The sequence below is a fragment of the Pleurodeles waltl genome, chromosome 5, assembly GCF_031143425.1.
Source record: "Pleurodeles waltl isolate 20211129_DDA chromosome 5, aPleWal1.hap1.20221129, whole genome shotgun sequence".
NCBI classification, from domain to species: Eukaryota; Metazoa; Chordata; class Amphibia; order Caudata; family Salamandridae; genus Pleurodeles; species Pleurodeles waltl.
This window is the reverse complement of record NC_090444.1, coordinates 377289413-377314542: the sequence shown is the minus strand read 5'-3', so window position 1 is coordinate 377314542 and position 25130 is coordinate 377289413. Positions and strand designations below refer to the sequence as shown.

At 46.5% G+C, this 25130-nt stretch overlaps 1 protein-coding gene across 1 annotated transcript in view; it reads right to left on the bottom strand.

Annotated features, from left to right (window-relative positions):
* The window catches only part of JAG1 (jagged canonical Notch ligand 1), a 47094-nt gene that overhangs the window by 10491 nt on the left and 11473 nt on the right, over positions 1-25130 (bottom strand). Inside the window, exons 3-18 of the mRNA XM_069234114.1 lie at positions 17178-17229; positions 13786-14040; positions 12524-12584; positions 8457-8587; positions 8161-8280; positions 7183-7296; positions 6823-6936; positions 6005-6124; positions 5533-5579; positions 4780-4953; positions 4252-4402; positions 2664-2828; positions 2027-2140; positions 1498-1611; positions 1272-1385; positions 894-1010 (exon numbers count right to left, since the gene is read on the bottom strand). Coding sequence (XP_069090215.1) covers positions 894-1010; positions 1272-1385; positions 1498-1611; positions 2027-2140; positions 2664-2828; positions 4252-4402; positions 4780-4953; positions 5533-5579; positions 6005-6124; positions 6823-6936; positions 7183-7296; positions 8161-8280; positions 8457-8587; positions 12524-12584; positions 13786-14040; positions 17178-17229 — 1963 coding nt within the window. The remainder of the gene's footprint in view (positions 1-893; positions 1011-1271; positions 1386-1497; positions 1612-2026; positions 2141-2663; positions 2829-4251; positions 4403-4779; positions 4954-5532; positions 5580-6004; positions 6125-6822; positions 6937-7182; positions 7297-8160; positions 8281-8456; positions 8588-12523; positions 12585-13785; positions 14041-17177; positions 17230-25130) is intronic.

The following is a 25130-nucleotide window of genomic DNA, read 5'->3' as shown; positions in this document are numbered from 1 at the left end:
CAGTGCTGTTGCAGTACAGTGTGTGCCACTTGCCTGGCTAGTTAGTGCCCTAAGTAGACAGCCCAGCCTTTTTTCTTACTCCAAGCTTTAATTCCAGCTGAAAAACAGCAGTGGACATCTGGCAAAGACGAGTCTGCACCCAGCCCTGTGCTATCCTTTGCCTCGCTAGGGTCCAAGCCCCCAATGTGTTTTTCTGCTGACATCTCTATTGTCAACAGCCTAGTTCGACATCGCCGCCCACAATAAGTCCAGTTCCAGCCACTAGGTCAAGCAAGACTAGTGCGGTTCTTCTTTTAAGTTTTGCTGGAGCGCTAGGTCATCAGTTAAATACTGGTTTACTAAGTCATTTTACCATCTCACCAGGACAGAAACCCCTGCGCCAAAGGCTGACAGACCTTGGACGTGAGATGATTCAGGAGCTGTAAATCATTCAGTCATCACAAACTGTTATTATGTTCCTTAGTCTTCAGTAGCCTGTTGCATGAAGCAGCACATAATGGAAGATATGCACAGGTTTCAAAATGAATGAAAAGGTATCTCTGGTCGAACTTCAAAGCAACAGATACACTCCCAGGAGAGGAGAACCTTCTTAAGATGCGTCAGGAATAAACTGAGTGGAAGCAGACAGGCTGCTATGAGAAAAAAAAGGTATAGGGAGCAGCAAGCACATCTGCCGGCACTTCTCATCTGTCACTTTCTCATGCCCAGGTCAGCAACGTAGCAAAAAAAGTTATTAAAACCCAATATTTAGGTAAAGCAGCAGGCTACATCAAACAGTTCCGCCTTCTGGTTTTAATTTTAAATCGCAGGCGAGTTGCAGACAAGCCAGTAATGTCCAAATCAGGCAATGTTTCAATGCTCCACTAAAGAGAAAAAAGCAACTTGATACGTACTCTGTGTGCAAGTTGGTCCCTCCCAGCCTTCTTTACAAACGCAAGTGAAGGTGTCACCGCTGACTACACAGGTGCCGCCATTATGACAGGGATTCGGCAAACAGCTACTGTTTCTTGCTGTAGAAAGTGGAGAAACTTTATGTTAGCCCACACCACTGAGAAATGCGGTCATCTGAAGGTCACAAGGGTGAAGCTCCGGAAGACACTCTCATTCTTCCATCTTTCCAAAAGGGCGGTAAATTATAAGTTAACTCATAAAAATATCTGCTTTTTACAATGGTTAAACCTGGCTGGCGTGCTTTGTGAAGTGCTTATATGATAACAGGTGCGTGTCCAGCAATTAATTTTAACCTCGCCGACGATAGATGCGTAACTTACCAATATTGCAGGTGGCTCCTTCCCATCCTCCTGAACACATACACTTGAACACATCCCCTTCATCGTAACAAGTCCCTCCGTTGTTACAGGTGGCTTCATCGCACTGGCTGTCGCCTGTGTGGAGAGAAGTACATACCTTGGTGATATGTTCCATGAAATTAAATCCCTTGTCACATTTATAGACAATGGATCGGATTTGTTATTTAAATAAAAACAAAATACTTACGGGAGTGGCAGGTTTTTCCTTTCCACCCATTCCTGCATTCGCAGAAGAAATCGTTGACCAAGTCTCGACACGTTCCTCTATTGTGGCAAGGATTTTTACTACAGTCATTGATGTCTAGAACAGAAAGAAAAAAAAATTGCTGAAGAGAAATCAAATTAAAATCTAATATTTTTCTATGGCACTTTCCTTATGTGCTCCCGCCCTTGGAAAAAAACACCAAGACAAAACATGAGTACATAGCTTCTCTGCTTACCAAAAATGTATTTCAATAAGGACGAACATGAACCCCCCCACCAAAAAAACAATAATTTCGAAAATGTTTATTTCCATGAGGTGCCGCCTCCAACATTCCCACCCGACGGTAACAGGTACCAAAACAAGCATCAAGAGATGAATTCAGGGAAACTTGCTTCAATGTAGCAAGTCGAGCAAACAACTTTCTCTGTCCTCAACAAACCTGTCTGACTAAAGGCAAGCTAGCCAAGCCCAACCCTCAGCCCTGCAGCAGAATGCCTGGCAGATTACTCACTGGTCTCACAGAACGTTCCTTCCCATCCGTCACTGCAAATGCACTTGTAGGAGTTTACGCCATCAATGCATGTCCCGCCATTCACACAAGGGTTGCTTTCGCAGTCATTGATATCTGCAACAAAAGGCAAGGGTACACAATTCAGGTAAGGCAATGGTGCAAGGGCTACGGCTAATCAGAGGAGCCACCATACTAGGAGGACTAACAGACGGCAGAACACATATTCCCTTTATAAAATTAAAAGAAACTTTGATATAGCATTCTAAAATGAATAGTTTCAGATGGAAGGCGACAGGCCTTTTGCATACACAGTGATATCAACTATAGTGCCCTTCCAATTTCAAAACTAAAACACGGATAAGCCTTGATGCGATGACTGTGGAGCACACACCACCATTGTTAAAGTCATCCCCTTCACCCACTGGAGGCACAAAATACTAACACCAGGGGACGCTGGTTGAAAATCGTTAGACCACTGTCTGCGCTGTTTGCAAAGGCTCGCACTCTCAGCCCAGACCTCGTTTTCTTGTAATCTACAATATAGTTAACTGGTCAATGAGCTCTTTGACCCAGTTAGTCTAGCCACAGACAGCACTAGATACAGATCATACAAGCAGCACAATTTGTGATTTCTTACTTTCATGACAGTAGGTGCCGGTGAAGCCCTGGTTACATTCGCAGGAAAATTTGCCTCCGGACTGACTCTTGCACTTCCCATTGGGTCCACAGACATTTGAAGAAATGTAGCGAACGCCTTCCGGGGTGTTGTTAGAAGCCATTGCAACCGTACAGCTATCAATTACTGTAGACACAAGAAATAGCTCTGTAAAGTCTTCCACATATACAACTCCGGAAAATCAGAATCGGCAGTTTTTAGCATTTATGTAGTCATTGAAGTCTACAGTGCATAGTCCAAATGGCAGTAAATAGGTACTTTGATGTATTTTCGACCAAAGGCCTATTATTAATTAACATAGACTATATTAAAACACGTACAGCAATAACCTGCCAAACCCAGATTGTGCTTCAACAGGTACAGAAAAGCACCAAGTGGTTTTGATTTTTTGAGACCAACAGTTCACCTTTTTGTGATATTCAATATTATATGGAATTAAAACCGTGCATTTTTTATTTAAAGAAAAAAAAACAAAAAAACACAACACGACAACTCCCTGCCCCAAACAAGAGGCCTACTAATACCAATGATTTCTCATATTTGAAGTATCAGGTTAATTTGTGTGTTAGGAGAGACATAGAAGAGGCCTTCAAATTCCCTAATGGAATAAACGGGCACAAGTGGAGTGGATAGATGGACAACGAGAGCTGGGGACTGTGGGGTGTTGGTGTAAAGTCCCAGGACCAACATTACAACATATTTCTTTGAAGACCTGGTACTGACCACCACCTCTGGACTAAAACTGTAAATAAAAACAAATGATGGACAGAACGGGCAATATGCGCAAGGAAGATGCTGGCACCAGTCCATTAAGAATGCCATTAATAGGAATAGTGGAAGTTCTTGGTAGGCCTTGTCCTCTTCTAAACTACTGTTCTTGCCAAACTTGGCTGTTACCTGGAGCGCATTCAGCTGGTCTTTTTAGACACAGGTACACTCTGCATGCAGAGAATGGACGTCTCGTGTGCAGAATGACCATACCTATGTTTTATAAATCAGAGTGATGCTGGCTTAACCAAAAGAACTGAAGGCACTCCTTAGGACATTGGGCGGGTGGGTGGTAAAAAACTGCATGTTACAGGACTTAAACTAATGAACCAACTGGCAGGTTCTTATGTAAATATCTCAGTCAGATGTTCCTAGGGCGAGAGGGGCTGCAAACGTTCTAAGGTACAAGCACACACGTCCACAAAATACAACTAGGCCCGGGCAAAATTTCATTTACACTGGTGTAATCTAGCACATTTTCATTTGTTATGCAAAATAATGCCAGGTGGACCAGTTATGACACGGTCATGGAATACTTTTAGTGTGGGAGCACAGACCAGACTGCAAGTGGCCGTTATTAGTAGTGCATGTTTGTTTTCAGATTTGGTTTTAAGCGCAAAAAGCGTTTGCACGTGAGCACGCATTTCGTGCTTAAAATATAGCACTTAAAGCCTGTTTTACATTTCAGATAGCCGAGCATTTTTTTAAGGACTTCACAGAATTAAGCAAAAGCAGATGAAGGGATTGTCACACACTACTACGTATAACCCAAGCCATGTACCTTCACAGGGAGTAGTCCGGCAGTGATCTTTCAAGTGTGAACAATTCTTCCCCTCATAATCCTCATGGCAGCTACAGAAGTAATCAGTGGCAAGATTAAAGCACTGGGCTCCGTTCTGGCAAGGGTTGGGCTCACAGTAATCTATGTCCAACTGTAAATGCAATAGAGAAAAAAAACACACACAGGAAAGTGAAACAAAGGGTGTATTGTTGTGCTTCTAACTGTTACAGGCAGCTGACACTGGAATCTGACCTTTTATCAGGCAGCTTCATTAACTGCACATAATGTACACTACACTTGCACTATCGCAGCAAAGGAAAGAACAGACAACAGCAGAAAATAACAAACAGGAACAGCCATACAAAAAAATATTCTCTAGCCAGCTTTGTATAAGAAATGTGACTATGGTACCCTCGCTTCGCAGGAGGTGTTCTGTGCACATATCATTAGGGATAGAAATGGCAGAAATAAAAGGATGTGCTGGAAGGAACCCTGGCTATGTGGAGCTGGTCCTTCACCGAGGCTCACCTGACAGAGGTTTCCCGAGAAGCCAGCAGGACACAGGCACTGGAATCCGTTGATTTCATCCCGACAGTCCCCCCCATTCAAGCAGGGGCTGCTCGCACATTCATTGAGGTCTTTCTCGCAGTTCTCGCCTGTGTAGCCGGCAGGGCAGACACAGCGGTAACTGTTAACCAAATCCTGGAGGGAGAAAAGGTAACAAAAACAGAAAGAACCCACAACATTAGTCCAATCTTCGACCCGAACATGTCTTGCATTGCAGCGAATTGCATCCTTTTAACATTTCCTGGCGCGTCGCAACATGTGCCAAGTGTTTTTCGCTGTCAGCCTGCACAACGCCATTTTCATTTTCTGGATGCAAGAAATCATGCGTCTAAAGTCAAGGCTAAACAAACATCAGCCCACATGCTTGGGGAAGCAGCCGAGGCTTGCCAAATTATGTTCATATTGCTAAAGTGGGGAGCCCTTTACCCCAAAGAGTCATCCAATCCAATCACTATATTGAAGTGCGGGAATGGGGTGCTGGGCCAGTGAAGTGGTATTTATCAACTCAAACTCTACAGCATAAATTAGTGTCCTCAAAGCAGGACTTAAAAACGATGCCAGAGGATGGGTAAAATGATTCTACTGGCTGGGAATCACTAAGAGGGAGCACGCAAAGCACTAGATACTTGAGGCGAAGCCTACACTGAATGGCAGACTCAACTATCGCGATATGCAGAAGGATATGAAGAGAAAAGCTGAGGCATAACAACTTACCTGGCAGGTTCCTCCATTCTGACACTGGTCCTTGCAATCGTCCTCATCTGCACAGAAACACAATGCACTGGTTAGCATACCTGCTGCAGAGAAAGTCAAAGTACATTCCACATGCACACAAACAATGCAAACGTCTGTATGGTTCTCGCGAGATAAAGCTTTTGTCAAATTTCCTGCATGCTTTCCTCCAGATAAGGTTATTATAATGGGTGGGAACCCCAGGCCATTCTTCCAGTAGGCTCCGCGCAACTTCACATCATTGTTTCGGTTATGTTATCGGAATATGGCAGCGCTACGGACTAATGAGTCTGATAAAAGCGTATATTTTCATTCCAGACCGACTACTCCCTTTCTAAAAACACAAGCCGCTGAGATTTCCCCTTCTGCACCGGACACTCCGTTTAACTCAAAAATAGCCTGTCAAAGGCCTGGGATACAAGCTCCAAGCAGGAGAGGGGCGAAATGTGCTTACTTATTTCACAGTTCTGGCCGACCCAGCCATCGACGCAGTCACAATAGTAGCTGCCAATCAAGTTCTTACAGGATTTAGAGTTGGCGTTCACGCAAGGTTTCCCTTCACACTCATTTGCATCTAAAAGGAGAGAAAGACAGAACAATACTCAGGACCAAAGGACAGCCAAGCCAAGTAAAAACCATCACTACTTTTTTTTTTTTTAAGTCCTCTAAAACAAAAGACCATTTTTTGGTAAAAAAAAAAAGACAAAGGCATTCATACACATTTGTGAAATCTCTTTGCTGCCCTCAGTGCATGGCTGGCGTCTGTGCAGGATGACACATCACACGCATGTACGTACAGCAGAGATGCCTAACCACTCACTGGGAATAAGTTAGCCATTCGGCGAGGGCACTGCTCTGGGGGGGGGGGGGGGCGGTCAGCTGGAGGGGAGAGCTGGGCAGGAAGAATGCAAGTGCCCATTCTTCATGAGATCAGTTATCTCAGTCCAGCTGTGAACTCCTTGGTCTGGAGGAGTTGACACGGCTGAAAAGATACAGTCACTTTCCCACAGGGCCCATCAGAGGGGAACACAGGCTTAAGCCAAGACTGATGGGTCTTTATCTCTGCCCGGAGTTCTGTTACTTTCTATAATCTGCACAGTCAGTGAAAACCTCTCCTGCAATCCCACAGGGATGCGCCAACCAGGAAATGTTCTGAACAATATGACACAGTCGTGTGTCTCCTAACGCTGATCCAGCTGGCAAGGTCAACTATTCACCAGCGAGAAAAGCCGTGCAAGCTTCATGTGCCAAAGCAAACGCATGTGCATTTACCTATCTGGCATGTTTTGCCAGTCCACTGGTGTGGGCATATACATTTAAATCCATCAACAAGATCCTGGCAAGTTCCGCCGTGACCGCAGGGGTTTGGAGAGCAATCGTCAACGTCTGCAAACAAAACAAAACAAAAAAAAAAAAAAAAAATGTAAATGCATAATGCTTAATAATATGCAAAAGTCGTAAGGAGACATCAAGGACGCAGTCACGAGAGGAGTAAAGGTACACCGATTTTTTTTTTTTGGATGGGGGGGGCAGGGAGAAACAGCCTACCTTACATGTAAGCAAGAGCCAAAATACTTCAGTTTCCCCAGTTAACTGGGACTAGTAACAATACTTTTACGGAAGTGTACTTACTGACAGTGCAGGTTGGACCAGACCAGCCAGGAGCACACTTGCATTCGAAGCCCATCGAGGTTTCTGAGCAACTACCGCTGTTGGAGCAAGGATCCGACAGGCACGCGTGCTCAGCTGTGGTTTAAAAAAAATACACAGAGATAAAGTGGCACAATTAAAACAAGCAAACACGTTACAAACAACAACTTGTTTTCAAAGTCGATTCTGCGGTTTACTTTGTGCAACTTGGGGTGTCGCTGACAAAAATAAATCATTTGACTTCATCCTTATGGCCAAATCTAAGAAAAACGTGGGCGGAAGTTATTTTAACTAACACGATCACGCCACTGCGAAAGCGCACATTGAACAGTGAAGTGACCAGCACGGCACACATAACATACAGGCAAAACATACAAACTCTAAGGAGGGAAACAATATAATGGCGACAGAGGGAGGGGTTATGACAAACGCTTTAATTATCTACTGTTTAAAGCTCTACAGTTGGGCGGGCTGCACGGGTCCCCCTACTGCTGAGTGAAGCCTACAAAAGCCATCCTTCTACCGGTGGCCAAGACGCACATCGGTCACCTGCCACTTTCACCTGCAGTCGGTGATGCAGGCAGGAAATGATAGTTCACGCTAGGCCACGCTGATCACCACGCATGACTTCTATCTTCTGGAGATCATGCAGATTCTGCAACCCCCCCCCCCCCCCCCACCAGACACAACCCAGACACTCCTTAATCTCCAATAGGCTGGGCCCCTCGCCCCACATGATGAACAAACGTTCTCCGAAAACAATTACAAGCATTTAGAGGCGTTACGCGTTTGCATTACGCCTCATCTCATTATGTCCTCGCTCACACCGAGGTAGAAAGCGGCATTAGGTTGCCTGTTTTGGAAGGCGGCATTGCCAGCTGGTGTACTTTTATGCTGGGAGGGGGTGGTTTGCAGGTTTCAGGCTTGAACAGCAATAAGTATCTGTTTCAAAGCACTTACCGATTTCACAGTTGAGCCCAGAGTACCCCTCGGGGCAGGAACACTGATACTTGTCAGGCCCGGTGTTGCTGCAAGTGCCTCCATTTAGACAGGGCTGGTGTGTTCCACAGTAGTTAAGATCTGTCAAATGGGAGACCTGTGTTAATGAACTGTCAAACTCCTCTATTCGAAGAAGAATCTCATAGCACACGGAAGTGTAGAAGCCGAGAGTGGATATATGCACCCTACAGCTAAGGGTGCCCGATTACTTACACACACATCTAACCAGACAGATGGGACCACGAAGAGCAGCTCACCTTTGTCACACAACTGGCCACCCCAGTTAGTTTCACAGAGGCACTGCCAAGGTTCAACACAAGTGCCATGGACACATCCTGGGTGTGGGATGCATTTATCACAGTACTGGCCCTGCCACCCATACTGGCACCTGTGAACATAAGCACAAATTGAATTAACATAATTAAAAAAATAAAGAAAAAGGTTACAAAAAAAACCAACAAGATTGTGGCAAAAAAGGGCGCTTTCTGAAATACAAGTTATTGGGGTATTCTCAAAGTGAGGGAACATCAGTCTGCTTAGGTCTCAGATCCAACCCAATGTTCATTAAAACAACTATCCTAGGACAGCCTCTCAGGAACACCAGAGTGATACACTTACAGCCTCAACGGGAGAAAAAAAAAAAACACAGAATGAATGGTTGTACCCTGAAAGGCAACCCCAAAATACTGTCAGAGGTGACAAAATGCAGAAGTATGCACTAAAATGTTCTAGGGTGGCCTGCTGGCGAGGACAACAAATCTGTAAACGGATACCAAATTGCAGCGCCACAGAAAACAATACGATATTACACTTAGTTGTAGACACAAGAGTAAAGCTAGGCCAAACAAATGGTCGGTACCATGGCCAAAACACACCTATACTGGGTGACAGTAAAAATGTGTGAAGTTATACTGATCCACAACTCTATGTCCCGTCTCAGAGAACAATTTGTCTGACCTGCACGCTGAAGAAGCCCCTCGCAGGCAAAAGAGACCCTAAATAAGCCTTGATTATATCACCTATGATAAAATCCTTCTTTTTAATTGATGAAAAAACAGAATTCATACATTTTCCGTTCTCTTTGGTACGGAAAGGGTCGGCGCAGAGAAGGTGATCCAGGCTGTGGCTGGATAGCCAGGACCGCTGTCTGCCAGTTAGACTGGAAACCAGGCCTATCAGAAGCTTATGTGGGGTCCGGGCCCAAAAGTCATGCTGGGGTCCTCTTTTGTGCATGAGAGGCTCTTTCAAAATAAAAACTATGAGCTTGTACATAGTCTGTAGGATTACCAGAATATGCCGGCACCTAGGGAATTCTGGTGTTGCCCACATTATCATGATATGCACACACACTGAACAGAGGCAGCACGGGGCCCTCCAATGAGTAGGGCCTGGAGCAAACATCCCCAGTTCCTCCTACCTACCGATGGCCCTAATGGAAACAGCACTTACCCAAGCAAATTGTATTAAATATAACCTTCCATTTAGTCATACTGCATTTATTTCTGCCATGTAAACGTTTGCAAACCAAGCACACAAGAGAACTGACGCCTAGAGAAATTTAATGATTTGTCCATAATCAATTCACGTGTTGAATCAAGGGCAACATTTCTGGTCTCCTGGTCAGACGTCACCAATTAAGCGCTTAACCGCGCTCCTCCCTTCCTCTGCAATGCAGCAGAGGTTTGCTGTGCATCAAAAGAATGGCGTCTGTAGCCCAACGCTAGAAACACTTTCCGATTCTTTGGTGCAAAGGCCGGTTCATTTTTTTAACGTCCAGGGTCAAAAAAGCCAGCCAATGGGTGCGCTCCTTTCCAGTTTCCCCTCCCACCCTGACCTGGGAGCAGACTGAAGGATGCCTAGGCACATGTGTCAGAGCCAGAGCGCTATACCACCCCCTCCCATGCAGCCCCGAGCACTACGGATGAACCCCTTGCACGGCAGCCTGCGAAGCTTCGGGGTTTAAAAAGCTTCACCGAGACCGAGCGGCTAATCCCCGTCATGAGAAAACATACAGGCTCCAAAGCTAATCACCCTCTGCCGGAGGTGAGAGGCACCCCTCACCCCTCCTTCCGCTCCCTCGGGATAAAAAAAAAAAAACGCTTCCTCATTAGCTTACAAAGTGGGGGCAGGGGTATTGTTATCTCCTGGAGACGTTTCCTCAAGGATTATTATTTTTTTTTTTTGTACATTCATTGTGCTTTGGGGTGCTTTCTCCCCCACTGCACTTTATTCGTTGCAGGGATGGGGTTGAGGCAGAGGAGAGCAGGGATGGCCCGTGTAACCACCGATTTAAAAAATGAATTTGAGAATACTAAATTGGACTTCGGGATAATGAATGTTCTCTGCGGGGCACTATCGACGCCACCCACAAATGCACAAATATTCTCTAATGATATCACTTGCGCACAGTGTATTTTGTGCCTAGATGAAGAACCGAGCACGCGGTTTGATAGCGTGCGATCAACGGGCAGATTAAAACGTCAGAGCCCTGCAACAGAAGTCAGACCAGCCGCCGGGTACCTCCACGAGCGCAGCGACTAGAAACTCCCCTAAGACAGCCAGTCACGGAGCTATGCGGATGTAACGCGTCCAATTAACTTTCTCGTGAGAAACGGGAGCTTGCAGAAAGCGAAATTGGTATTGTTGGCAAGGGCGATTCAAGAAAATTCATGCAAGGGACCATGGAATAAACGCATTCTACCTCTCGAACAAGAATTTCAATTATGATTTTTCCTGTTTACCAAAAAAGTATAGGATGAAAAGATTAGAAATAAAGTTCATTATTGAAGTTTTGGCACTGCAGACGCTGCGAGACATCTCCGAGTTTATCAGAAAAGGGTTGTTTCAAGTATGTAAATGAGGCGTGGGAAAGTTGCACCTTAAGCAAACAAGAGCAGCAGTGCATGTCTGGGCAGTTAGTGGGAGGTGAGCTTTGGAAAGAGAAAGGGCCTCAAAATCTGGAGACAAAGGCGGCTGTCCGAGCTGGGAGCCCCCACCCCTCCCACCAAGGGCGTTCTTTGTGACCACTGGTGGCACACACTATTGTTTGCTTATCAGCCGAGGGGCAGCATCTGGCTCAGTCCAGTTGTGCGACCCATGGTCGGCACTGGGCCCAGGCGGGGAGCTCACTCGCTGAGGGAAGGGCACCAAAAGACTAAGCCCCACACACCACCACTAGTGGATATTTCTCTAATTAACGTCCATCCTCTGTCTCAAGTGGAGTACTTTATTTACTTCCGAGTTAAGGGCAATGAAAATTCCTTGTTTCTCATTATTAACTGACAGATTTAATCCCCGTTGCCTCTAACTCGCTTCTCCATTTAGGGAGATACACGGAGTACGATCCGTTACCTCAATCCCTCACTTTGGTATCTGTTAATCACCCTAACGTGCTATGACCCACTATTGTCATGTACATTTCTATTCGAAATGTGATTGCTGCTAAAAAATAAAATAAATCCTGAGCCATTCCATCAACAACACCGAGGTACGACTAACCATGGGATATAAGAGAGAAAAAACAGGCACAAACAACATTCCCATAACATGGTCATCTCGTCACGAGCACATCAGAGCACAGCAGGCGCGAGTAAAGCACACAACAGAAGGCGTGTAAACGTGCAGTGGCCACAGGAGGCTTTGGAGGAACCTGCAGCCGTCCTCCACCATTCACAGAGGTATCCTAGGTGGCCGGCGAGGCTAGAGTTTCTTGCAAATTACCGCACAAGTGCCGTAAAGTAGCCCCCATTTCAAGCCAGCACTTAAAAAAAACCTTTAGAGGAACAGATACCTGGAAGAACATAGGGTGATACACACTTAATGAACGTCGCATGGCTGCATTATCTGGTAAAGTGGGAGAATGCACAGGTCTGCGTCTCACTGCCCTTGAGCCAGAATGGACCCAACATCAAAGCTCTGCGGCCAGAGTCTGCATTCATCAGTGTCTCCCGACGAGATTCCTTCCCAGCTATTAACCTCTCAGCACTCAGAGCCTGGCTCCCAACAGCAAAGAAACCAAGAGCTTTAACTAATCCCGCTGCAAAGAATGCTTCACTTCTGCCCACGGAGCGGACAGAGGGGGTGAGGGGAGAAACACTGCCGTACGCAAGAGAACTGCTAACGTGGTCCTCATCAGCACCACCCGAACTGACCTGCATCCTGGTTACCGGCAAGAGTTTTATATCAACTTACATACATTTCTTCAATATGATCAATCAGAGCTTACAGGAGAAGACAAAGGGACACTCAATGTAACCATGATCATAGGCACACTGAAAGATGGGCGACCTTTTGGCACCAGATAAAGAAGTGGTTGAGTTTTTACCTGCATTCTCCTGGAACTTTGCAAGTGCCATGCTTCAGACTGCAGCCCTGGCGGCAGATAGCTGTGAAGAAAAGAGCACACAGGGATGAATCAGCCAGCAGGGCCCTAAGCAAGTTCAAGCCAAGAGGAATGCCTTTCATCTGTACCCTGCCTCTTGTATCTGTCAAACATGAAAATATTACAAGTGCTTCAGATCAGGTCTACTGCAGACCCAGCGCTGACCAGTGTGGCCTGTGGCATCTATTGCCACCGGTATTTCCTTGTTTAAAGTCCCTGGATCACCAATGGTAGTTTGCCTCAAAGTTTAACACGGGGGTGGCCTTATAGGACGGGCAGGTCAAGATCCACACCAGATTTTAGGAATACCGACTGTGTAATGTATTTCCCTCTAAGTGTATTCTATAATTTACTGAAAAGCTGGCACAAATCTAGCCATCCTTACCTTAAAGTGGTTAACTATGGTTTTAAGTATACATTCAAAGTTGTGCAACTCACCACCCAAGAAACCACTTGTTCAATCAAATCTGTGCCTCTATTCCAAAGGGAAAAATCTCAGAACTACGTGATAGAAATAAATTACACAATCTCTGGACAGGAGAGATGGGAGGGGCTCCACAGGAGGTGAGGTGGTACCATTTTGGAAATCTGTAAGGGAAACAGTATGTTCGTAATGAAAGAGACTGGCATAACATTGTGACTATCTGCTGGATGGGACTTCTGCAGAAGCTAAAAAGAACACAGAACTGAAGCCATTATGCTTCTCTGTTTTTGCTTCAGTCCCACTCTGGGTGAACATGGGTTTTGAGCCATTCAGAACATCTTCTTCCTACACTGCTTTTAAACTTGGTGTCAAGGGTGTTAATGATCAGATGACCTCAATGCAATGGAAAAACTCTCTAAAGCTCCTCTTCCTTGCCAATACTTATGCAAATTGTAATGCTAGCCCCCAGAAAATTGCTGTTCAACAACAGTGTCATCAATAACGATCACTATCCTTTGAAAGTAACATTGTGCTGTTGCAGAACACTTTTCCCGGACAAACACTAAATTAAGTATGAGCCACCTCCTTGAGAAACTGCAGCACAAGGTTTATAAAAAGGTCACACAGTTGTATATCTGTTGGCCCTTAGGCTACATTAAAAAAAAAAAGAACAGCATGGGAACTCTGTACAAGCCTACAGACACATTTAAATAACAGGTTCTATGCAAACTGAGACTGTAACTAATCGAGTTATAACCAAGAAGACCAGGTAGGAACACACCATTCTTGCATTCTGGTCCCATCCATCCTTCTAAGCACGTTTTGTTGCCATTTTGATCGCAGTTGTAGTGTCCAAAGAAGTCATCTCTTGGTCGGCATAACTTGTTGCAGCCAAAGCCATAATAGTACTCATCACAAACTACTCTAATCTGGTACTCGAAGTGCGACATGCCGGCGTTGTGCTTCAGTGTTTGCCACTGTCGGCTAGGGTTGATCATACCAGAGTGTGTCGCCTTCTCTATAATGTCACCAGGATCTGCAATGCAAAGAAACAGTACATCAAGAATAAATACGTATGGAAGAGAAGGTCTCAAACCCTTCCAACTTACACAGAAGACCCTACATCAAAGCAAATCTCTCTACAAAGAAAATCCATAGGCCTACTCTAATATTAAGTGGTAAATGCTACAGAAGGACATTAATTACTCAAGTGAGGGCAAGTTTAGAAAAACATACCTAGTAATCAAAAAAACCTCATGATTTACATCACTTCAAAATAAAATGGTTAGATTTTGTTTGAAGAGAGGGAATGAAAAAAAAGTTAAAAGCAGACGCAATGGTTTAACCTGTGTGCAAGGCGCTCCTATAAGCAGGTATAAAAGCCGCAAGACTAGCTGTTTTGCGGGGAAGCCAATGATTTGCCAAAACATTGACATAAATGACTTCACTCAAATTTGGCAGGGGGACAGCATGCAAATTAACAACCACTTGAGATGTTGGGCTTCATTCCTTAATGGATTTTCACGGTTGGCTCACAGGGATTTGTGTACACAGCACAAATTACTTTATACCTGTGGGACAAATTTGCCTTTCCTCTTTGCTCTCCCTCTTGAATGCATCTGACAAGAAGTTAAGAATTTGTGCTCGACATCAAGCGGGGTTCGGGATTATGGAAGTAAAAATGTCCTGCTTTTTTCAAACCCTGCATCTGTTTCAAATAATATTTCGCATGAAGCCGGAACATAGTACATCTCTGTGGTATTTCACTCTGAAGTCCAGGTCTTGTGACCGCAGCGATCTGACACCATCTTACGACCTGCTGTTGGCAGGACTGTGACTGCAGCCTTTAGATTCTTCATATAGCAAGCAAATGCCCTTGCACACAGCAAAAGGCAGGCAGCTAGACCAACAGCAACACAAAGGCCCCTTTTCATTAAGTGCACAGGAGACCGCTTCCAGAGCTGCTAAAACACTTGTATGTACCATCAACAAACATGCATGGGCATCGGCCACTGCCTTGTAACGTGGCAAAAGGCAGCATTGAAACAGCTTCAAATCACACCAAAAAATAGGCAACCGCAAAGCCAATAGATCTGTGTTGGCTGACAGCCACCTGGCTTTGAAAGTGTTTTTTTTTTTTAAATCAGAACTTTTGTAAAAAGTTGTTGGAGAACGCTGCTGCACCCACGCTAATATAAAAACAAATGCCTACAAGCCAAAAATGTTTTGTCTCAAAAAGCACACACTGCTATTATGTGCTCCTTGTAAAAGGGCACGATGACAATTCTCAGTGAAATTTTAAGCAGTAGCTTAGGTGGGTTTACCAACTGCCCAATGTATATATCTACCACTAGAGCATACATCAATCTTGGCTAACATCAGACCGATGAAGCATCATGCAATCTTCACTGACAAGCACTGAGAAAAGTGTCCGACAGCGCAGTTACCCCTGCATGACGTGCGTACTCAAAGTGCACAACGGACAGCAAAGTGCAACCTTCCAACTCAGAACTAAACAAATCAGACCCACGAGCAACGCCAGGCGCATTCAGGCATTACGTCATCGTGGTTGCACCCAATGAACAACCCACACCACTAGATGGGAAAATGTGCAGATTGGCTGCCTTACAGGGTCACATGGCGCTGCGTGTCGCATGCCAAATTCCTCGCCTTGTATTCAATCAAGACCAAGTGCAAATACCTACATGACCAGAATGTGGGATGAAACCCATTCCACTGATTAGAAAAGACAGCCGGATTGTGAAGTAAACGTCCCTTTAATTGCCATTTTTTAAAACACCAGAAATCATAATATTGCCCCGGAATGGCTTACAATTAAGAGTAGAGATTTACACAAACAGTTTTAATGTGACAGGAAAGAATGGGATATATGTCTTAGTCCTAACATCACAAAATGCTCCTTTGAACACACGTTGCAACAATACAGCTGTTTACTTAACTTCTGATGCGGGCACAACATGACCCAGCCAGCACCTGGCAGGAGCCATCATCCATATGAAAACATTTTCATAAACCCAGCGAGGCCAGTTCCTCGGTGCCCCAGACCGACCCACTCCCCCTTCTTGCCCACCTGTCAGCACACGACCCCTGAACCAGGAGAGAGGCCAGACCCCAGAACAGTAACAGCCCAGCGCCCAGCAGCAGCAGGCCACCCGGGCGCCGTTAATAAGCACCGAGGGCGGACTCAGGAAGCCCGCAGGAATCGAGAAAATGACCTTCATAATTGCACCGACAGCTCGTTTAAACTCCGCTGACCTGAAACCTTGACAAGTTGGAAGAGTCATTATCCATTTAGAAACCCATGAAGTCGGCTGCTGAGTTGGTTTACATTTTAGAGAAATTCCCACGATACGGTAGTTCTTGCCAGTCGAATACCAAGCCGCTGAAAAAAGCGATTGGGCCTTTGCGATAAGAGAAGAGCCTGGTGCGCACAGCTGCTTAGTTTATTGGAGTTTACCACACAGCCCACGAGTTCCATCGCGCCCCAACCCATCTAGAAACTGAACACTTCAGGCTTCCACCCGGAACCTAGTGCAGCTCTGGCTGGCACACTTAAAAAGGGAAATTGGAGCGCTTCGTGGCACTTGTTTTAAGACACTGCGCTACGAAAGTGAGTGGTCACTACCAGTTGCAGTAATAGCACAAAGGGAAACAAAGAATGTTTCCCCCCAAACGGCATTTAATACAAACATGACTCGTACCTAGCTATTTCTGTTTAGCCTCACAAGGTGGCAATTACTAATAAACATGCACATGAATGCACAGGGCACCTGGTAACTGCTGGACACTAATCCAAGTATTAGATCAGAGGCTTCCCACATTAGTTCGCAAACCATGGAGTCCCACCAGGTTTTCAGGCTGGCCACGGTGAGCACATTTGTATACAATGTATCAACAGGGAATCATTTAAATAGTTAGGGTTCAGCCTGAAAATCCGAATCAATGCTGTTATTAAGCAGTTCCACTACTATAGTGTACAACTGTTCCTACTTCTAAACACACACCCCCCCTTAAAAATGGTTTGTAATAATGTGGGAAAACGCAAAGCAAATCGGCTAGCCTGGCCTACACAATCCGGCCTGTTGGACGCAGGCCAAGCGCAAAACAGTTTCACAGAGTGCTATAATTAGCGCAGCAATGTCTTATACTTACCGTTCGTGTCATTATTGTAATCCCATGCTTCCACCAGCAACGTGTAGGAGCGCTGCAAAAACAGAAAAAATACAAAACTCAGCAAGTTTTCCCAAACTACCTAAGAAAATGCCCAACAAGTGCTAAACTAAGGTGACTGCATTGTTTCACATTACAAGCAGCATTTGGTTTACATACAGAAGTCGGTCACCTTGTCTGAAGTCGCATCTATTTCCATCGCCGCGGGAAACAGATTAGAATCGCGGCCAAAGCAATCCTCTTGAAACCCCTTAAAGTACCTTATCCCGGGGGGATTAGCAGAAACCTTTCACCTCGAGGTGCGCATCTCAGTCCCCACTAAGGCATCCTATGTTTTTAACCACCAAGTGCCCGTGCACCCACCCACACATGTATGTCTGTGACCATACACAGCTGAAAACACACTTTATTTTGTCCCGAAAATTTCAGATGCATCAGTCAACTCGTTAAGTGTCGGGAGCGAAGGGGTGCTACTAAATTCTCAGCTGAGCATCCTCGGGGACTTTTTTTTTTCAGCACCTCTTTGAACGCTTTGTCCATGCGCGAGCCCTTCCCTGCTCCCACAAGTATCAGGTAACGCAGGGAAGAAGGGATGAATCTCACTTTGGTGGGGGAGAGGAGAGAACGCTCCCTTGGTTTAAAACAAAGCCAGCTCGGCCTAGCCATTCGGAAAAACCAGGGCCCATCGCCGCGGCACATTTACAGAGGCTTTAATCTGCCAATGGGATCTGAACATTCCATTAATAACCAAAGGCATCCCTTTGCTCACACAGGCTCACTTATGCTGGAAACTCGCCAGCGCCTATCTCCAGCTCCCTTTAATCTCCTATCGCGAGACAGGAACGAATAAAAAGCGCGCTTCGCCCACTTATTGTGGAATTCTATAGCTCTGCCAGGTCTCGCTCTAATGTGCCCGACGACAAGACGGTCGCTTGGCACACGGGAGCTCTGTGGACCTGTGCTTTAATTCACCTGTTTGGAGAACCTGCCCCTGGCCGGCCCTTATTTTAGGGAGGTGGGGTTAGGCGGGGTGAGGGTGGGAAAAACAGCCCCGAGCTTCACAGTCACAAGGTATGTTCTGGGGCGTTATTTGCAAACACCGACTCTCAGATATCGAGCCATTTGTCAAATTCACGGGGCAGGTAAATATTACGTTCCAGAAGCAAACATTCAGACAGAAAAGCAAACACCTGCGAGGTGTAGCCATAAAGCTAACTTCAAAAGGCAAGGCAATCTCGCTTCTCACGACGTGACAGAGCTTGTAGGCTGTGGAGGAAAAGTTACCCGGTGACAGGCACGGTCTTGGAATGCGGCCTAAATATGTTTCATATTCAGCGCCGAACAGGATTCCATCTCGTTCACTGATAACTGTGGGAAAATGCTCAGAAGAGAAGCAAAGCTGGGCAAGCTCGGGCATGCAGCCCAGCTCCTATTCATAGGCATGCAGCTAAGACCTGTTATTATTGTCATTATCAAAATGCCCGCGTGAGGAGCATGTCCGCTACTGGGATTTCCTACAAAAACGCGAGATTTGGCGCTAACGCCCTCCCCCCAGCGTGGCACTGACAAAACATGGTGTTGATTTAAGGATTTCTAAACCCAACCTAAGGAAAGGCGCCTAAGCTGTTTGAAGTGTACACTTCACTGGGTCACATTCCCACGCAGGCTTAAGCGTCGAAAACCTAATTCAAAGAGTGTGCTGCGAAACCGCTAGACTTTCTACAATGAGCCCAATCGTGGGTCCCGTTACAACTAGGAAAGATAATGACTCGCCCATGTTGCAAAGGGACCCAAGAGGCGCAGTAGACGGGCCTTTCACAATACCTGATAAATACAATTCCTTATTTATAAGTTCTTCAAAATGTGCCCGTACGTAATTGATTGACTATTTCATAAGGTCAATACATTCAAATATGACTGGGTTCACGGAATTCTCTACTTTAGCACCCTATTGCTCTCACTGTGGTCGGAATGCGGCACTTACTGAGCGTCAGAGTTCTACCCCCGGAATGGTTGTGGCCTTGAAGATCCTTGTACCCTACTCAGTAACATGGGTCTGGAATGGAGTTCGTGCAGCCTCAAGCTCCTCTAGGAGCACAAGTCAAAGTTTCCATGTGAGAATGTAGGGTAGCGCACTTAGGAGTGGGATCCAGCTTTGTTACTATGATTCAGCAGTGCTTGTTTCAACACACTTTCCACTGTGGTGGTCAACTCTGCTGCAGGGGTGCATGTTTCACCACACGTTCCACTGTGCTGGTCAACTCCATTACAGCAATGCATGTTTCACACTTCCCACAGTGCTCCACCAACTCTGCGGCAGCAATGCATGTTTCACACGGTGCTCCACCAACTCTGCGGCAGCAATGCATGTTTCACACTTCACACGGTGCTCCACCAACTCTGCTGCAGCAATGCATGTTTCACACTTCCCACAGTGCTCCACCAACTCTGCGGCAGCAATGCATATTTCACACTTCACACGGTGCTCCACCAACTCTGCTGCAGCAATGCATGTTTCACACTTCACACAGTGCTCCACCAGCTCTGCGGCAGCAATGCATGTTTCACACCACTTCCCACTATACTGATCAACTGTACTGCGGCAGTGCATGTCTCACCACAGTGTCTGCAAACTCTGCACCAGCAGTGCATGTTTCACACGGTGCTCCACCAACTCTGCGGCAGCAATGCAGGTTTCACACTTCACACGGTGCTCCACCAACTCTGCTGCAGCAATGCATGTTTCACACTTCCCACAGTGCTCCACCAACTCTGCGGCAGCAATGCATATTTCACACTTCACACGGTGCTCCACCAACTCTGCTGCAGCAATGCATGTTTCACACTTCGCACAGTGCTCCACCAGCTCTGCGGCAGCAATGCATGTTTCACACCACTTCCCACTATACTGATCAACTGTACTGCGGCAGTGCATGTCTCACCACAGTGTCTGCAAACTCTGCACCAGCAGTGCATGTTTCACACTTCCCACAGTGCTCCACCAACTCTGCGGCAGCAATGCATGTTTCACACGGTGCTCCACCAACTCTGCGGCAGCAATGCATGTTTCACACTTCACATGGTGCTCCACCAACTCTGCTGCAGCAATGCATGTTTCACACTTCCCACAGTGCTCCACCAACTCTGCGGAAGCAATGCATGTTTCACATGGTGCTCCACCAACTCTGCGGCAGCAATGCATGTTTCACACTTCACACGGTGCTCCACCAACTCTGCGGAAGCAATGCATGTTTCACACGGTGCTCCACCAACTCTGCGGCAGCAATGCATGTTTCACACTTCCCACAGTGCTCCACCAACTCTGCGGCAGCAATGCATGTTTCACACGGTGCTCCACCAACTCTGCGGAAGCAATGCATGTTTCACACTTTCCACAGTGCTCCACCAACTCTGCGGCAGCAATGCATATTTCACACTTCACACGGTGCTCCACCAACTCTGCTGCAGCAATGCATGTTTCACACTTCACACAGTGCTCCACCAGCTCTGCGGCAGCAATGCATGTTTCACACCACTTCCCACTATGCTGATCAACTGTACTGTGGCAGTGCATGTCTCACCACAGTGTCTGCAAACTCTGCACCAGCAGTGCATGTTTCACACTTCCCACAGTGCTCCACCAACTCTGCGGCAGCAATGCATGTTTCACACGGTGCTCCACCAACTCTGCAGCAGCAATGCATGTTTCACACTTCCCACAGTGCTCCACCAACTCTGCGGCAGCAATGCATGTTTCACACTTCCCACAGTGCTCCACCAACAGGGCAGATTAGGATCAACACCTTTGTCTCTTTCTGTGACTATCAAAACGAGCAATCAATGGTAACTACAGCTTTAGTAAAGTAACTCGCAAAGTTTGGTAAATAGGCCGAGGACTCCAACACTTTACACACAACACACTTCCAGGTGATGGGTAATTGAGGAAATACCAATTGTTTCTGGGCTGTACAGTACAGTGCTCTTTGCTGAATGGCTCCACCCCCAGCTTCCTCTTGGCAGTAGTGGGACTTGAGCCGACAGGAAATGGCGACTACTTACACCACACCACACCTCCTAACCATTTAATGAACACTGGCAAAGACCATAAAGCCCTGACCACAGGTAACAATTCTACTGCAAACAGTACTGCACAACATCCGCAGGCCCAACCGTGGAGACAGGTCACAGGTCAGCCGCTGGAAAAGGGGCTCAGAGAGGGCACCAGTGATCATATGGTCATTTCTCTCCAACCTTTTATAGCTAATGTGCTAACACCTGTGCAATACAAAACACGAACGATACCCAACCTCGTCACAGAGAAAAAGAGGTAATCCGGGAGGCAGTGCCCAACAGCTTGGGAGAATGGGAGAAGAAAGGAAACAAACGCTGCACTAGTTTGAATGAAGGGAGGAAATTAAGTGAGGGTGGATGGGAAAGGAGGGAAAACAAATGAAAAGAACACAAACATTCTCAAAACAGACAAAGCATACAATAAGACACTCAACTGAAAGGAATCAGTGAAAGGTTAGGGGAAAAGAGGACCAAGAAAAAAAAAAATCCACATTCATATTTGAATTACAAATGAACCTATAGATACATACAAATGAGGCATTTTATAATTTTCTACTATACAAGTCCACTGCCCCCGTGGGGTTGAAATAGGAGTGAACTGAAAAGACATACTAAAAGTCAGAAATTAAGTTCAGAATGCCTTTTTCCACAACAACTATAGTATTTTTCCAATCCCAGGTAAAGGGCATGCCAACGACTGAGTTTACAAACGCCGAACACAAACAGCCAATCCTGAAGTAATCTACAAAGCACACTGCAGCAAAGCCTAGAGTGTGACCATGGGATGTGCTGCTCCTTTTCAGACTTTTACCAGCCAAGCGTTGGAAACTACAACAGCCTCGAGTACTCCAGTACAGTGGTTTACGCCACTTACGAAACCGTGCCCCCCACAGCACCAACCTTTGCACACCCGCAAAGATATGGTTTTTCACATGTCCAGAGGCGACCTTTGTACATCTTTAGAAACCTGCTGACACACTGCAGCTCACACACCTTGCTTAATCAAAAGAAAGTACACTGATACCGATAAGTGGTGAATTATTAAGGCACACCCCAGCAGCCAACGGCTGGTTGGTTCAGAAGCGATAACGTGCTCCTCGAAAACACCTGGGGTTTGATGGGGGAGGTGTGGCACACACTGACCGTCCACCAGTAGTCCTACGTTCAGGTGAAGCTATGTTAAGGTAAGTAAAGGGGAACCAGAGCGACCAGCAGCTGCGTAAAGCCCGATCGAGCCGCCTACTCGCCTCATCAGCTCTTTTCTGCCTCGGAACAATGTTTTTTACTTTCACAGCTTGTGCAAGAGGGCAGGAGCCCTCAGTGACTCACTGTAGATTAGTCTAGAATGGGCATTTACTGTAGAATTAATTGCACCTATCACAATTTCCAGGGATGACGAAAAAAAACTTTATGGGGACTTGCCACTTGTAAAAACATACTTGTAACTGAGGTGTAGCATTTTAATAAGGTATATAACCAGAAGGAGGAAATAGAGAGAGCATGTGAAGCGTTTTCTCAAATTGTGAGAATAGCAGCTTCCACTGCAGCACTAGACTTTCTACAACTTGTGCAAGTGGGGCAGGTACCAAAAAGCAGGGTTGGCTCATCGGGTTGCTCGCTCAGTCAACTAGATGACTGACCCAAACATGTTGGCTGTGAAGTATATTGTCCATGTATGCAGCGAGCACGGGGTCCAGTCAAAACAAATCAGTCGTTTCATACTTCCTCTCTTAAAGGCCTCATTGTTTTCCGCACAGGGAGGGATTCGGAATTTGAGTACCCTGCCAAAATTTCTTGTAAAATACAATACCCTGCCCGCCACTCGGTCATAAATGTAGAAATGTAATGTGTGCACGCCATAGGTTTCCTGTTAAAAGCTCTCCTGATGGCTGGGGTCGCGGGCTGTGTGTGTGTGCTCCGCAGCAGCAGGGCACACCTGTGACTGAGAGAAGAAAGCGGGCACATGTCAGAGGTGGGCCTGGTCCCTTGCCAAGCCAATGGCACCTTTGAGAATTCCACCGCCATATGTGCTCAGCAAACAGGGGCTGCCCTTCAGTAAGCTGAGCACCTCTTACGTGCCTTAACATTTAATACTAGGAGGTAAATATCTTGGTTGGGATGAGTGCGCTAAACACCCCCTTGGACGCAAAAGCAAACTTAGTTATATTAGCAGATGCCCGGGGAGGCTTCCTCTGCCCAGGCTAGTCCGCCTGCCACAATACAGATGCCCTCTAATGCCAAACGATGAAGGAGGTAAAAAGTGCCTCTATCCTATGTGTACGCGCATCCACCCTGGCAACCCCGCTGGAATAAAGGGTGTCCTGTGGATACACAATGTGCTGAAGTTGCCATTGTGTGGAGCAGCCATGGGCTGTCTGGGAGCGAGGCTCTGCCGAGTCTACCGCTGCTTCCTGTTGCTTGTCCTGTACTAGCGGTATTTTTGGATGGGCCCCATTATGTTCCGTAATCCTCCCTGCAGCCAGAATGGCCGCACTATTGTTCACGGTTAATATTAGCCGCCATTGAATCCGTCTGGGTGGCCAGGCGACAATCCATCATAATCGCGAAACCAAGCCATTGATTGGGGGAGGAAAAAGGAAAGAAATTTCAGGCTCACGTGTAGCATCGCAATTTTAAGATGATCGATCTATTTTTAAACATCAATTCGCAATAAGGGCTTTTATAATAACTTTTTTTTAGCTCACGACTTAAGGTAACAGCACCTACCCAAAGCCGCAACTTCTCAAGGCGCTCTAAAACAGTTAAATCAAGAGCCCTCTCGTGGTAGTGGTGTGCGCATTACAAGTCTGTCAGGGCTGTCATGAACCTGGCCTACCTATTTTAAGCATCCGGCTGATAATTAAATGCACCGGTTACTAAGGGTGGCAAGGTTAATAGATAGAATACCACAGAGCCAGCCAAGCACAACAGTCAGGTTCACAGAGCAAGTCCGAACAAGGGCCCTTTCTACTCGCTGTGAGCCGGAGAAAGGAAGAACAGTCACGTTCAGCCAAAGCACTGGGCTTTCTATGTCGGACTAGGCCCTATCGTTAATCATAGCACTTCGCTTTCCACGCCGGACTAGGCCCCATGTCCAATGTGACCACTCAAAAGAACCGCTCTTTCCACACTGGACCAGACCCCATCTCCAAGTCAAAGCACTGCGCTTTCTACGTTGGACCAGGCCATGCCCCCAATGTGACCAGTCATAGCACTGCGCTTTGCACGTCGGACCAGGCCCGATCTCCAAACAAAGCACTGCAATTTCCATGCCGGACCAGGCCCCATCTCCAACGTGACTAGTCGAAGCACTACACTTTCCAAGTCGCGCCAGGCCCTATCTCCAATCATAGCACTGCGCTTTCTACATCGGACCAGTCATAGCACTGCGCTTTCTACGCCGGACCAGGCCCCATGTCAAATGTGACCAGTCAAAGAACCATGCTTTCCACACTGGACCAGACCCCCATCTCCAATCAAAGCACTGCGTTGCCCACGTCGGACCAGGCCCTATTCGAATGCGACCGGTCAAAGCAATGCACTTTCTATGTTGGACCAGGCTCCATCTCCAATGCGACCACTCCCAGCACATCACTTTGCACGCCGGACCAGGCCTCATCTCCAATGTGACCAATCACAGCACTGCCCTTCCCACACTGGACCAGACCCCTCACCAATCAAAGCACTGAGCTTTCCATGCTGGACCAGGCCCCATCTCCAATATGCATTCACAGCACCGTGCTTTCTACGTCAGACCAGGCTCAAAGTCCAATGCGACAGGCCAAAAGCAGTGCTCTTTTCATGCTGCACCAGACCCAATCTCTAATCCGACTAGTCAAAGCACTGCACTTTCCATGCAGGACC